At 43.1% G+C, this 15,255-nt stretch overlaps 1 protein-coding gene across 16 annotated transcripts in view; it reads left to right on the top strand.

The window, feature by feature from the left end:
• The window catches only part of DSN1 (DSN1 component of MIS12 kinetochore complex), a 304,146-nt gene that overhangs the window by 243,768 nt on the left and 45,123 nt on the right, over window positions 1–15,255 (top strand). For all 16 annotated transcript variants that reach the window (XM_069231754.1, XM_069231763.1, XM_069231764.1 and 13 more), the window contains 3 exons: window positions 8,010–8,081; window positions 10,380–10,527; window positions 12,887–12,974. In XM_069231754.1, the coding sequence (XP_069087855.1) occupies window positions 8,010–8,081; window positions 10,380–10,527; window positions 12,887–12,974 (308 nt within the window). The remainder of the gene's footprint in view (window positions 1–8,009; window positions 8,082–10,379; window positions 10,528–12,886; window positions 12,975–15,255) is intronic.

Below are 15,255 nucleotides of genomic sequence, written 5' to 3'. Positions count from 1 at the left end.
TTGTTGTCATAGTGATGCATATGCTGGACAAGGGACCAGGATGTATGGGATCCAGCGTTTGAATAGGTAACCATCAGCATAGGTGATTGTGGTTTTGAATTCACAGCAAGTAATTGTAAATGATGGACTGCTCAGCGGAATAGTTCTTGGAAGACAAACGAGGATTGAGAGTAAGATTGAAGTTTAGGTTGCTCATGAAGGATGGATCACCTTAATGAGTGACACTTTCTGGCCATAGTGGGCCATAATTTTAAACCTACCTTTATTTTCTAAACACACCTTGTAAGTACTGCAAGGTTTAATGTTATTTAAAAACATATTAAAATTATATCACAATTGAGCTGAATTTTTGTTTCTTTTCGGATCGGCAGTCTTATGTTATTCCAAACATTTGAGCAAGAATGTTTTTTGAGTTATTAATGATTAAAGATTAGATTTGTTTCCAATACCATTTAGCTACTAACGATTCACAGAAGCCGAACACACACTCAGTATGCTGCGCTTGTCCTACCAAAGTGCAATATGGTAGATGCAGGTCAGTCAGTTAATTGTACTTGCATTTTAGTTGGTTTATCAAGTATTTGATTAGCTAATGCAATCATGTGTGTGTGTTTGATGGCATATGTAGCTGCAGATACACATGCTTGCTGCAGATGCACATGCTTTGCATAAGTTCGTAATCTATTGTTGGTCTCGGAGTGTTACAAGTTGTTTTTCTTTGAAGAAGCTTTTTCGATAAAGCGATCGAGTGACTCCTCCTCTCGGTGATAGTGCGCATGGGCATCGAGTCCTTTGTTAGATTGTTTTCTTTCCGCTGTCGGGTTCGGACGTGTTCCCTCTCTCTCCGGTAGAATATTGGTTCGGTACAATCTGAACTACTCTATCTTTCCTTTAAAAGTCGGTATCTTTTTCGAACATGTTTTCCATACTTTGCTCGATCTGATTGTAGTGCCGGGATAGATTAAACACCCTATTGGGCACCCGCGCCCTTCTTGGGCCTTCCCGGGCCTACTGTGTCACAGGCTTATGGATTGGACTCTGTTTCGATTTTGCCCTTGGTGCCATGCTAAGTTCCTCTATACCGACCAGCACTCTGTGGGTAACCTCTGCCCCTCTCCAAACCACTTGAAAGAAACCTGCGAGGCTTGCCAATCCTTCCAAGAAGACTCTGTGGGATTGGAGGGCGCATCGGCTGGAGATGGCATCAAAGTCTACCCAACAAACGCTGACATTTTCTGTGAGGAACAGGCGCAGACTGCGGTTTCCATCGCAGACTCCGACCGTGACTCAGATGAGGACAGCCAAGATATTCCTGCGGTGCAGTACGTGAGTATGCGAGCCCATTCCCATCTCTAAAACCGTCACAAAAAAGTCAACACAAATGGTCTTGGGTCCACCACTGCTTACTGCCCATGGTCGGGCCCGAAAGTTACATCTCGACGACCAGCCCTCGGGTTTGGTGTCGAAAAAGACCAAAATGCCTTTGTTTTGGGATCGAGTCGCATGGTGGTGGCTTCCACTTTGGAACTGAAACATTTGCACGCTACCTCCGAGCCGAAACAGCCAAGTTCCTCTTTGGAACCGAAAAAACTCCCATCTGCTTCAGAGTCCATATTTTCGGCCCGATTAAAGCAGTCAATCACCAAGCTTTCGGAGCACACAAATATAGGAAGCAGATATTTTCCATCTACAGCAGAATCAGCAGACATTAGGCCCATTCTTGAAGTGATGGACCATAAACAACGGAAAATACAGATTCAAAAAGACAATGGGAAGATTATTGCCGCTCCTCCTTCAATACCAAAGAGGAAACTGTCTTTCCAGGAAAGTTTGGATCCTGGACCTTCACCTGCAAAAATATTTAAGCACAAGGAGAAACCAAAGACAGTATAACAGTCTTCTCCACTGTATTCTCCTGTGCTTCCCACTTCTCCACCACCTCAAACTCCACCACCACCTTCACCTCCACAGTATTCTATGCAATCGCCTGTCTCTTTACATGGGGGTTATATGGGCGACAATACTTACAGTATAGACCCACGGGATGTATATGATCCCAACCCTGTCCCATCCAATGACCCAGATCTACATCCCACTTGGTCATCTCCACCAGAAGACACCACGGCCTATAATTGACTGCTAGAGCAGCCCCATACTATAATGTGCAACTGCACTCTGAACCTTTAGAGGATGACTTTCTATTCAACACCCTGTCCTCTACACATAAACAGTACCAATGTTCGCCAATGCTACCAGGCATGCTAAAACATGCTGACAATATTTTTAAAGAACCAGCAAAGGCTAGAGTATTTACACCGAGGGTGGACAAAAAATATAAAGCCACACCATCAGAACCACCTGATTCCATCGTTGTTAGTGCAGCTAGAAAGAAGGCAAACAGTCAGTCCACACGGGATGCTCCTCCCCCCTGATAAAGAAAGCCGCACATTTGATGCAGCAGGCAAAAGGGTGGCAACTCAAGCTGCAAATCAGTGGAGAATTGCCAACTGCCAAGCTCTTTTAGCCAGGTATGACAGGGCCCATTGGGACGAGATGCAGGAGTTCCTCCAATATCTCCCTATGGAACACCAAAAAAGGGCACAGCAGGTAGTGGCAAAAGGACAAGCTATTGCCAACAATCACATTAGATCTGCCCTAGATGCAGCAGACACCGCAGCTAGGGGTATAAATAGTAGTGTTATGATAAGAAGACATGCTTGGTTGCGGTCCTCAGGATTCAAAGCTGAGATACAGCAGTGGTCCTTAACATGCCGTTTAACAAACAGCAGCGATTTGGCCAGAGGTGGATACTACCATCAACATTTTAAAAAACGACTCAGATACAGCAAAAGCCATGGGTGCCCTTTTCACAATACACAATAGATACCCTACACAGTCTATGATTCACAATCAATTACCAGAAGTTTCACCTTCAGCCAGCGAAAATACAACTATATCTGGGAGCAATTCTGAACACAGTCAGCATTAGCCTACCCAGGCCCACAAAGAATTCAAGCGTTCCACAGTCTCATATCTCAGCTACAATACAGTCAAACTTACACAGTAAGGTTTCTTATGAAACTGTTAGGAATGATGGCTTCCTGCATATCAGTAGTGCCCAATGCACGTCTAAACATGAGACCCCTGCAACAGTGTCTTTCACAGCAGTGCTCTCAAGCTCAGGGTCAACTTCATGATCTAGTTTTGTTGGAATGCCAGACTTAAAAACTCTCTGCAATGGTGGAATTACACCAATTTATCAAAAGGAGGTCATTTCAGGACCCTGTGCCACAGACCATAATCACCACAGATGCATAAATGATGGGTTGGGAAGCCCATCTCTATGATCATACAGTACAGGGAGAATGGGCCTCAATCCAGCAGACTTACCACATAAACCACTTGGAACTGCTGGCAGTGTTCTTAGCACTCAAAGCATTCCCGATCACAGATCACACACCAGACAGTGTTAATAAGGACAGACAACATGACAACAATGTATTACCTGCAGAAATGGGCACGGGGTTTACGTGCTTCTAAAGGAAGCAAGTAAACCTACAACCAGGCCGTGACATGCAGCCAAATGGAAACGTTTTGTATATTACTGTCATTGATCTACCTAAAGTGTCAGTACAGGGTATTGTATGCTATTTGCTTTACTTACAAAAAGCAAATGTTGCATATTCATCTATTAAAATTCTTTTAACAGCAATATCATCCTACCTCCAAAACAGACAGCATACCTCTCTGTTTAGAATTCTTGTCATAAAAGCGTTTATGGAAGGCCTTAAAAGAGTTATTCCACCTAGAGCTCCACGAGCTTCGGCCTGGAATCTTAACATTGTGCTCACAAGGCTTATATGTCCGCCATTTGAACCCATGCATTCTTGCTCTCTTCAGTTTCTCTCATGGAAAGTTACTTTCCTGGTAGCAATTACTTCCTTAAGGAGAGTAAGTGAAATTCAAGCATTCCCTTCAGAAGAACCCTTCTTCCAAATTCACAAACACAAAATAGTACTTAGGACAAGTCCAAAATTTCTACCCAAAGTGTTCTCATCTCTTCACATCAATCAGTCAATGGAATTGCCAGTCTTCTTCCCACAGCCAGATTCAGTTGCTGAAAGAGCTCTCCACACTCTTGATCTCAAAAGAGCTCTTATGTATTATATAGACCGAACAAATGATTTTAGAAAATGTAAATAACTTTTGTGGCTTTTCAACAGACTCATAAAGGTAATCCTATTTCCAAGCAAGGATTAGCCAGGTGGATAGTAAAGTGTATTCAAACTTGCTATCTTAAAGCTAAAAGGCAACTATCAATAACTCCTAAAACACATTCTACTAGAAAGAAAAGAGCTTCAATGGCATGTTTAGGAAATCTACCAATGGCAGACATATGCAAAGCAGCCACATGGTCCTCACCACACACATTTACTAAACACCACTGTGTGGATGTGCTATCTTGCCAACAAGCAGATGTTGGTCAAACAGTGCTTAAAACAATGTTTCAAACTACTCCAACTCCTACAGGCTAGCCACCGCTTATTTTAGGAGGGGACTGCTTTTCAGTCTTTGCAAAACGTGTATCTGCAGCTACACATACCATTGAACGGAAACGTTGTGGTACTTTATTATATAAATATGTATATACATTGCATGGACATCTTCTTTACTCACTATATATATATATATATATACACACATATATGTGTGTGTGTGTGTACATATTCAGTTCTTCACCCTCCTGCGGGAAAACAATCCAACACATTTTACAGTTTTGATTTAATCAAGATGACTTCATGTGTGCCACACGTGTAATGCTAGAGATCCAGTTGTTCTTTTGAATACTATGGGAAGGCAGAGGTTAAGGGCACCGATTCTGACAATAGAGGGCTGGCTGGTGGGGGTAGAGGCAGCAAGTTGACCACACTGGGCAGGCAGGAATGGCAGAGGCAGCACAACGGACCATGGAGGGCAAGGGTAAACAAGGGCAGGGGCCGCAAACCAAAATGTGCCGGACAGGCAGGAGAGGTTGTGACAAAACAATGGACCTTTGAGGGCAGACAGGAGAGGCAGTGGCAGTGCAGCTGGCATGCCAAAAGACCTGATTTTAGCAGGAGACTTCTGATATGTTTTTAAGCCCACAAGGGCTTTATTTTAGATATGTCCCACCTAAACTCTTTCAATGCAAGTCAATGGAAAAAATCAGTTCCCCCATTTTATTTTTAAAATCTCCTTCTTAACAAGGTTAGAAAGATGGCATGCATGGAACATTGGACCATGAAGGTCAAGATGAATGTTGTGGGGACCTGGGCCCGGACAATAGAGGGTAGGAGGGAGGTAGCAGGGGCACCAAACTGACCTTAGAAGGCAAGGGCCCGAAGTTGTGGTAAGTTGACCGTACAAGGCAGGCAGGAGGGACAGTTGCAGCACAGGGAATCATGAGCAAAAGACGAAGTGGGCTGGGGCATGCCAAGGGACCGTGGAAGGCCGGAGGGAAGGGATAGGGTCCTGCACATGAGCAGAGGAGGGCAGGGGGCAAGAGGGTGTGTCAGAAGCAGCAAGCTGACCATGTAGGACAGGCCGGATGGTTACTCAAAGCAGAGCACACCTTGGAGCACAATAGGAACCCTATAAGGGCATACGTTTGAACAACCAGGGCAAGATGGGAGCTGGTCAGAGACAGCAAGCTGACCACACAGGGCAAGTGGGAGGGGCAGTGCAGCACAAAAGATCATGTTTGGCAGGCAAGAGGGTTAGTGGCAACACAACAGTCATGGTGGGAAAGATGGAGGGGCAAGGGAATGCACAACAGGCCATCGAGGGCAGAAAAGGGGGGGGGGGTCTGGGCTGGACACAGACAACAGAGGGAAGGGGTGTAGTGTCTTCATAAAACACCACGCAGATCAGGCAGGAGGGGTGGTTGGTGCTTGCAGCACAGCAGAGCACAGAGGGCAGAAGGGAGTGGAAGCAATTTGGACCTTGGAGGGCAGGGGGCAGGAATAGGTGGCAGCCATCTGACTATGCTGAGCAGACAGGAGGGGCAGTTGCAGCTCAGTGGAACATGATGGGTGAAATGGAGGAAGCAGGGGCATGCACACAGACATCTGAGGATAGGAGGATAGGGGAAAACAGGGTTAGGGCAGCAAGCTAAGCACAGAGGCTAAGCAGGAGGGCAGTGATGGGCATATACTCGGGCAGTGGAGGGCAGGAGGAGTGGGCAGGGACAGCAAGCCAATTGGAGGGCAGTGGCAGTACATCAGAACATGCATGGCAGGGGAAGGGGGCAGGTGCATGGACTCGGACAACAAAAGGCAGGAAGGAAATGAGTATGGGCATGAGTATGGGTGGTAAGGTAACCGTGCAGGGTGGGTGGGAAGGGCAGTGGAAGAATAACATTGTTTGACATTTGAGGGCAAGGAAGAGAGGGGCAGGGGCAACAAGCTTTGTTGGGGACAGCAGAACTGACTGTGCCGGGCCAGGCCCTGCATCCAAATCCCTCCACTCTCACTTCCTACAGTGCTTTGTGGTGGTCATCTTACATTAAGTTAAAAACTATCTAGAAATTTGCTGAAATCAAACCTAATTCTAAAGTGACATTACAATTAGGAAATGTAAAAATATCTAACTTTACATTAAAATAAAACCTTGACAATTCACTGAAGGTTAGAGGGATGTTCTAGTTAGGTGAAAATTGCATGTAAAACCTACCATTTGAAAGTAACAAATACAATGAAATTCACCAGTTATTTAACTCGAGTAACGTTATAGTTGGGTGAATATGTTAGCGACAACATTACCATTTTTTAAAAAAAAACAGGTAATTTATAGTTATCAGAGCTAACTGTAATTCGTACCCTCGCCACGCACTGCTTATGACCTCACATATTACATCACTCATGACATGTTCTATGACATCATTCATGACATATCAATTCTCATCATGATATCTAGTTTTTTTTTTTTTAATAAACTAAAGTAATTTTTTTAGCACCATGGGTAACGTCACCCCACCACTACCCACTGTCTTTGGCTATATGTAGTGGGGTGTCGACCACATGGCCCCCCACAGGCAGCCAACCCTACTCTGCACACAGCCTTCAGCCACACACATCAGGAAGTTAGCAATAGGGCCTCCCAATACCACTGGGTGACAGCCCAACCCAACCCTGCGCAAGGCCTCTCATTCCCACAGCACTTTATTTGAGGCATGCTGCCATGAGGAGGCAGCAAACGCCAGGTCGCGCATTGCCTTTGGTCGTGCATGGCACGGGTTCAGCTGCAGGACCTGTCTGTAAGCCATCCTTCACTTGCAACTCCCCATAGACAGCCAACCCCATGCTGAGAGCAAATCCTTTGGTGGTGCGCAGCAAGGGTTAGCCATAGGGCTTGCCTGCTACCACGTCTGGTGGCCAAACAACCAGCAGGTTGCCATTCCCAGACCGTGCACAGCCTTTGGTTTGCACAGCAAAGGGTTGGCCTTCTGGCCCCTGGGAGACCATCCCCTGGGGGCAAAACATATATAAAAAGATGAAGGAGGAGTGCAGCCCCCTCCCCAACCCTTAATTGACCCCTGGGACCCCATCTTCCTGCTTTTACCCTTGCATAATAAATCATTCATGATATTCTAATTGACTACATTTATGATATCCCTAATCCGACCTGAAATGCCATCACTGTTGACAATACTGTGCATGGTGGGGGGGGGGGGGGGCAAGTTATAGTTACTCTAGGGCACAATTCATAGTCACTTTAACCTTTGTTTTTTTCAGTGAATTTCATCTAACTATAGCGTCACTTTTATAAAAAATTAATTAACTTGAAAAATACATTAAATACATGTTTTCAGTTGTAATATATCTATGTGATGTCAAGTCTTGACAATGATCTGTCACCGATGGTGCATTCTGTTGCGTTGTCAAAGTTATGCTGTTTAGAAGGAGGTGTCCTTTTGAATGTTTAACAGTCTTGTTTTGACCTCTCTTAACCCAGCTTGCCTACTCTTACAGATTTACCAAGGAGTGTCACTCATGGGAACAAATTTTGCTGAGTTACCAGAAAACTGCAATGGAAAGAGCCAGGTTTGTTCCATTGAACCGTGTTTTGATTAGTCCAGAATTGAGACTGTGAAAAGCCCTCATAACATTTAATTGGAAACAAGCACTCCCTGATAATATAGTGTGTAGTTTATATTCAACTTGAACAATTTGATTTTTTCCTCCTGCTTGCTGCCAGGATGTGCATGCTTAGAATTCATTAGCGCTTTCGGAGAGAAAACCAAATCATGTCTTCATTAACACTTCTCCTCTTTTCGAGAGTGACTGAACAAGGAGTGTGAAAGAAAAAAAAAAAAGCTAGTTTTTTTCTCTTACAAGCCAGGGAAATATAAAGATGTAACCCCTGTAATGTAAATGTAACGCAACACAGCATCCGGAAATGCACCCACTAACTCAGTTTGAGTAAAAAACATGTGGTCTGCACTCATGCATGACCTTCATTTTGGCAGGTGCCATAGTGTAGCTCTCTGAATTTGCTGTAGCTCTCCTTGTTATTGCTTTGTGGTTCTGCTGCAGTATGGTAGCATTAAGAATTCTGAGACAGTTAATTTTGCTTCACTTTTCCCCTATGTTGCCCCTACACACAGCTCAATTTAAGAAGTAGCTCCCAGAATAGCATTGTCTGGACCCAAATGTTCCTTGCTGTTTCATGGACTCCTCATTAGCAGTCTGTTGGCTTTATGGACACTGCCCCATGAATGTGTGTCGGGGGGAAAAAACCTCTATGCCTTGCATTGGTACATTATACCTCAGCCCTGGAACCCCCCGGTAGAAGAATCCTTGCTGCCTTGCTGCCTTCACCATGTTTTTTTAAAGTTTATTCTGGGTTTCAAAGACGATCATTGGTTTTATTGTGCAGTCACCATGGTGTTTGATTTCTGCTTCAAGTGATACTTTGAGTATTCTAGTTTCCCGACTATTGCTGACTTTCTCTATAGAGCACAGTCTGCTTCATTCAGATACCAACCCATTGCCAGAGAAGTGACATCTATCTATGTGACAATTTATCTCTGTTGCTTATTGTGCTCTTTAGTTCTCATTTCACATCCATGATCTGGGAGGGGGCACCATCTGTTCAACTACTTGCTACTGGCAAATATATTGCATGGGAATTACCTCTTTCAAATGATCTTGGGGAGGACTGTGGCCCAATATAATCAGATTTAGTCTGCCTAGTGTTGCCTTTTACTACTTTTAGACACTTTGCAGCAGGACCTTCTTTACTCCACTCACAAACCAAGCTTACAGTCTGCGAAAGAGCCCAGGTTGTCGACTGTGACTCAAAGGTGCTCAGTCCCACTAGTCATTTAATAAGTGGGTCTCCATCCCATCCATGCAAAAACCTGTCCACATGTGCTGTGTAGCCTTGCTTCCTATACTGTGTTCTCCATAGGCCCACCCGTCAAGAGAACTATAGGGTGAGCAGCTATGGTCGGCCGCCAGCTTTCACTCTTTGTAGGCGCCACCTCACCTTTTACTCTCAGCAGTTTGCTGATGCTAAATCACTGACATGCACAGAGAGCGCTCACCTCTAAGTGATTGAATTTTGGGTGCCATCTTGGATCCTTTGGATAGCTGTCTGGTGGAGATCCACAGTTAGATTTCATCCTGTAGGCATCATAATATTTATCTCTTTCCGGTCTGCTGGTTCAAAGATAGGTTACTCATCCATTAGGGTCCAACACCTGCCTTATACTGTCCCAAAGGACCCCACAAGATGGAGTGGCATTGGAGCTCTAAGTATGGTAACTCAGTGACAGGTTTTGTTTGCTCTCTGTTGCAGTTGTGAATTTTCTGATTATCATAGAGCACAAACCGAGATTACAGTATATTTGGTAGTGTTATGTAATTATGCCAGGAATTAAATATCAACACTATAAGTTTACCCTTCAATAAAACCAATAACAGTTCAAAAGGATATTAAAATGGGCTGAAAAACAGTTAGTTGAGTATCTTCAGTCTGCTGCAATGAATTACAGGCAGTTTCGGAATTATTCTGAAATGTGTCATTAATTTAACAACCACCTCCATTTCAGTGACCATGCCCTCTCAATTTCACATCTTTATTTATGATTGATCATTTTTCTTAGAATGTGAAATATTGTAAATATTCACAACTGAATTAGTATTAAATATCTCATCACATTTTTTAATGACAATTTTGGAGCAAAATATAAATCGTTTAACAAGGGGTTGCCCATTTCACAAAAGTAAACGAATGGTCTACATTTTAATTACTCTTACTATTAGCAAACAGGTTCTTGGTGCTCAGTATGAAACCTTTGTGCTTCTTATGTGATGAATATGCTTTCTGTTTTCCAGGCAGCTGGAAGAAATGAAGTGTAAAAAAGTGTATGACATGCATGCCACAGTACAAGGAACATCTCAAGATAAAGTCCTAAAAAGCAAGCCCAATTATCAGAAAATACTGAGTGATCAGTTCCCAGTGATTGACTACATGGAGCTTGTGGTGAGTCACTGTATGTAGAAAGCCCTCTTCCTATCCTCAAAGTAAATGCTGCTTGGATGAGAGCCTTTGTTGGATGTCCTTGGAGCTGATTGTACTGGTGAAAAAGTGACAAACAATGGTTTAAAAAAAGTCCATCAGGCGTGGGCAAGCTTGGAGTGACAGCAGATGCAGTCATAATGTCAGAAAATATAGCAACCCAATAACATTTCCAACTTTCAGTTTGAATGTCAAAAAGACAGAATACACACACCTGCCCTTATTTCCCCCTGCCCCAAAGCCACTTTTGGCTTCCAAAGTGTAGGAAAGTGGATTATTATTTGAGACAGACAAGTGCCCACCTTGGAGGATAAGGCCATCATCTGCTAGATGTCAAGCAAAATAAATAAACCTGTGCTCAGTGTTTGGTTATGTGTCACAAAGTAGTCAGGCTTAAGTTAAAGGCAATGTGTAATGTATTTAAGCAGTGCATATACAGTAGAAAACGTCATGCAAAACACAATACCATTCCACAAACAATTGTAAAATAAAGAGTAACACTTTCTAAGTAAATAAGACCAAAGTGGCAAAAATCAAATAAGAGGAACCAGAGATATGAATTTGAAAAGATTTAAGTGAAATGATGTGCAAAGCACCAAGGATAGTTTATCGAAGCAGTAGACTGAGACCCAGGTCTGATTTGAGGCATACCTCAGTGGAGCCCTTGTCAGATACAAGTAGGTTGGTCCCTGAGAAAGCCCGGAAGTCAAAACATTTTAAATATTTTTAAGTTCCAACTCAAAAAGGGACTTCATATTTTTTAAGAAAAATATTGAAAACTTTTCTATGCCCCAAGGCAGAAAGGGACTTTGTGACTTTTTTAGCACAAACATTTTCTTTGAGTGGGCTGCTGTTGACATTGTAACTGCTGTGTTGGAACCGAAGGCAGGATATTTTAAGCTGTTGGGTTTCTTTGGAACCTGGGAGATTTCTTGCTGAAAATTGTCTGTCTCTGACCATTTGCACTGCAGAATGGGACTCAGTTGTTATTTCTAAGGTGCTCTGAGCCCTGACTGGGATGAAGCTGAAACTGAATCCTACTCCATGGAACTGACAGTTGGATACATTTTACACAGAGCCCCGTAAAGCTCTGGAGAAAAGGTTTTTCTGAACTATCTTCGGACGCCCAAACAACCACAGGTCTTCTGGTCTTCCTGCTAGTGGAAAAAAAACTCCCTAATCCCAGGTAATAGTCTCTGCTCTAGGAGCAGTTTTCACACCTAATTCAGACCAAGTACCGGCTGTTTAGCTACTGGAGAGCTAATGCAAATTAGCTTCCAGCATCTTTAGGCAGAGTAAACGTAACTTTCTAGGAATTACATTTCCCCTATATTTAATAAAGAAACGACTTCACTGTTAGATTGGATTTTTATTAAATTTAAAAATACATTTTTAAAAGGGGTCTGTGGCTGGTACAGGTAAAATGTTCTAGATTAAAGTGTTTAGTCAGTACTCTGACTTTTCCGATGTGCCAGCTACCCCTTGACCAGTGACAATATTGTTTTGGATCTAGTAACTGGAGGAACATGCCATTTCTAATATCACACATGTTGGACTCTTAAATATTATGCATCCTCCATGTGGGCTGCAGGTGTGCTTAGGGGGTGACTCATTTAATAGTTGAAATCAGTTTTTGTGACTTGTCAAAAAAAGATGTTAAAGTCTGTGTAGGTCAGCTCCAGTCGAAAGTTGGCATTTCTGCACCATATATAATGGAATTACAGCAAAGTTATATGTGACTGTCAGGTTTTACTGAATAGCAGTGTTCCAGTATTAGCAAGGTTACCAGCAGATGAGATAATGTATTTATTTTGGTACCCGAGAAGTTCTCCAAGTCAACATGTCCACCTGAAGTGTCTATCATGTTTAGAGGTACAGATCAGTGGCATATTTTCAGGATGTGCATGGAATGATTTAAAATGTAACTCATTTACATATTGGGTGAACTGAGTTGAGGTCCTGTCCACCGTGGCTTATGTTAGATATCCACATCCCAGTATGTTTTGATTTGGAAATACTGATTCTACAAATTAACACTGTTCTTTAATAATAAAAGTCCCTTGATTGTTCCTATATTCATTGTAGGTGGCTTTATCTGCTACTTAATGATTTTGTAACTTGTTTTGTATACCTGGGAATGTAGGTTAAGTGGACAATGTATGGTTTAGATTTGGATTTAGGAGAATTCCTTGCCCACTGAAATTTAGGGGTGGAGGGCACTTTCGAAGCACTTTTGATCAATTAACTGTAGTTACTGCCTGGAAAATGCAAATGATGCACATATTTACAATTTCTAAAGCAATGCACTGCATTCTCTTTGTAGATTGATGAGCTTCAGCAGGCTATCTTCATAGTACGCTCATTTATGGAAGAAAATTCACAGTATTTAAAGAGCATTTCGACAGAGCTTGGTAAGGGGCACTTATCTGTTTCTTTTCAATTAAATTCATAATATGACTAGAAAAATGTAAATAAGGAAAGTGTGTGTCTACCCTAACAACACATTTCTGGATGCTTACAGACCACAATGCAAAGCTGCATCACAGAAGAAAATAGTTTCCTTTTTCTTCTGGTGAAGAGTTGGCCAATTATTTTAAAAATCAGATAAACTATCTTTTGTTGTGTTTGAGTACAGGATTTCCAATGAGGTGCTCAAGTATGGTGGGAAAGGGTATTTAATATTTATTTTTATTATGAAACGTGTAGGACAGGATCATTCCAGTAGATCATCCAATGTACCTATTGACAAATAACAGTGCATCATTGCCATGTCTAATGACCTGCAGACTCTTACTGTCACAAAGATGGTCCCCTGGGCTGCGCATAGTATAGCATACACTTGTGCTTACCTTCTCTGCCAATGCATATGCTGAGTAGGGGACATTGGTAGGGGTTGAGTAAAAGCTGTAGAATCGTTCTTCACATGTGACATACAGGTATTGGTTGATTGCTCACATATAGCAAAGTAATTTTATGATGATGAATTCAGAACAGGCACACTTTGATAAAAAAATATTGTAGCTGCTTCAGCAAGTAGATCTAAAATTAGGAAATTACAAATATATTTAATGTAATATTTTGATTCCCACCTACCACTGGCCTGCTTACATCCAGCTTCATGATCTTGACTGGTTTGCTAAGGTCGTCTTGTTGAGAGTTCTAGAGCGAGAAAGTGAGGAGAAGGACATTAGAATGAGGTTTGTGTTAGTTAAACAGAAGGTAGCCCTTTCGTAGAGATGCTTAATGAGAATAAAAGTGAGTATTCAAGGCCTTTTTGCACCCACACATTTTGCCAGGATTCTCATGGTGAAATGTCTGGGTCTGGAACGTAAAAAACAGGAATAAAGGTTTGTCCACAAAACTCATAATCCAACTTCACCAGATAATTTCTGCTACAGGCCATATTGGAGTTAGCCAATAATGTTAGTGAGGGCCATTGTTTCTAAAGTATCAGGCAACATACCTGTTGAAAGTTGCCTCTGTATATACTTTATGAAAGTGAGAGATAGTGTGCACAGAGTCCAAGGGTTCCCCTTAGAGGTTGATAGTGGCAAAATTAGATAATACTAATGCTCTATTTTGTGATAGTGTGGTCGAGCAGTAGGCTTATCAGAGGTTAGTGTTAAGCATGTGTTGTACACACAGGCAATAAATGAGAACACACACTCAAAGACTTAACTCCAGGCCAATAGGTTTTTATATAGAAAAATATTATTTTCTTAATTTATTTTAGAACCACAAGATTCAGAATTTAGGTAAGTACATAAATTGTAAGGTACTTCACATAGGTAAGTATGGAACTTTGAATTAAAATAGTTATGTACACAGTTTTGGCAAAAATGGCAATATGCTATTTTAAAAGTGGACACAATGCAAAAATCAACAGTTCTTGGTGGGGGGGGGGTAAGTATTGGTTAGTTTCTAAGGTAAGTAAAACACTTACAAGTTCAGTCTCCTGGGCATAGGCAGCCCACCATTGGGGGTTCAAGTCTACCCCAAACATCCAGCAACACAGGGCCGGTCAGGTGCAGAGGTCAAATTAGGGACCAAATAGCAGAGGCACCTAGGGAGAACAGGGGTCCTCCGGTTCCAGTCTGCTGTCAGGTAAGTATCTGTGTCCTCGGCGGGCAGACCAGGGGTGTTTTGAACAGCACTGGGGGTCTCAAACATGCACACAAAATACCCCCTTCAGTGGCACAAGGCCGGCCGGGTGCAGTGTGCAAAGTAGCGGTGTCGGGTTGTAGATGGGAATCAATGGAGAGACCCGGGGTCACTCTGGCGATGCAGGCAGGGCACAGGGGGGTTTCTCAGGCCAGCTAGAATGAGGGCCGCCTGCTGGTCACTCCTGCACCGGTAGTCGGTTCCTCTCGTGCCTGGGGGCTGCAAGTGCAGTGCGTCTTTCAGGTGTTGTGTTCCTTTGTTACCGGGCAGTCGCGGTCAGGTGGAGCCCCTGGATCCTCTCTGTAGGCCTTGCCGTAGGGAGGCGGGGAGGTCGTCTCAGGGTGCCCATGCCATTGAAGTCACCTGGGGGTTCTCTCTGCAGTGTTGTGGTGCTTCTGGACACGAGCCGGGGGCATCTGGTGCAGAGTGTTGAGACTCACGCTTCTGGAGTGAGGCTGGAGTCTCTTTAAAGATGGTTTCTTTGTTGCCGTTTTTGGACAGTACCGCTGTCCATGGGAGTTTCTTGGTCCT

Source organism: Pleurodeles waltl, chromosome 4_2, assembly GCF_031143425.1.
Source record: "Pleurodeles waltl isolate 20211129_DDA chromosome 4_2, aPleWal1.hap1.20221129, whole genome shotgun sequence".
NCBI classification, from domain to species: domain Eukaryota; kingdom Metazoa; phylum Chordata; class Amphibia; order Caudata; family Salamandridae; genus Pleurodeles; species Pleurodeles waltl.
The sequence above is the reverse complement of the archived record's forward strand: the minus strand, read 5'-3'. Positions and strand labels throughout refer to the sequence as shown.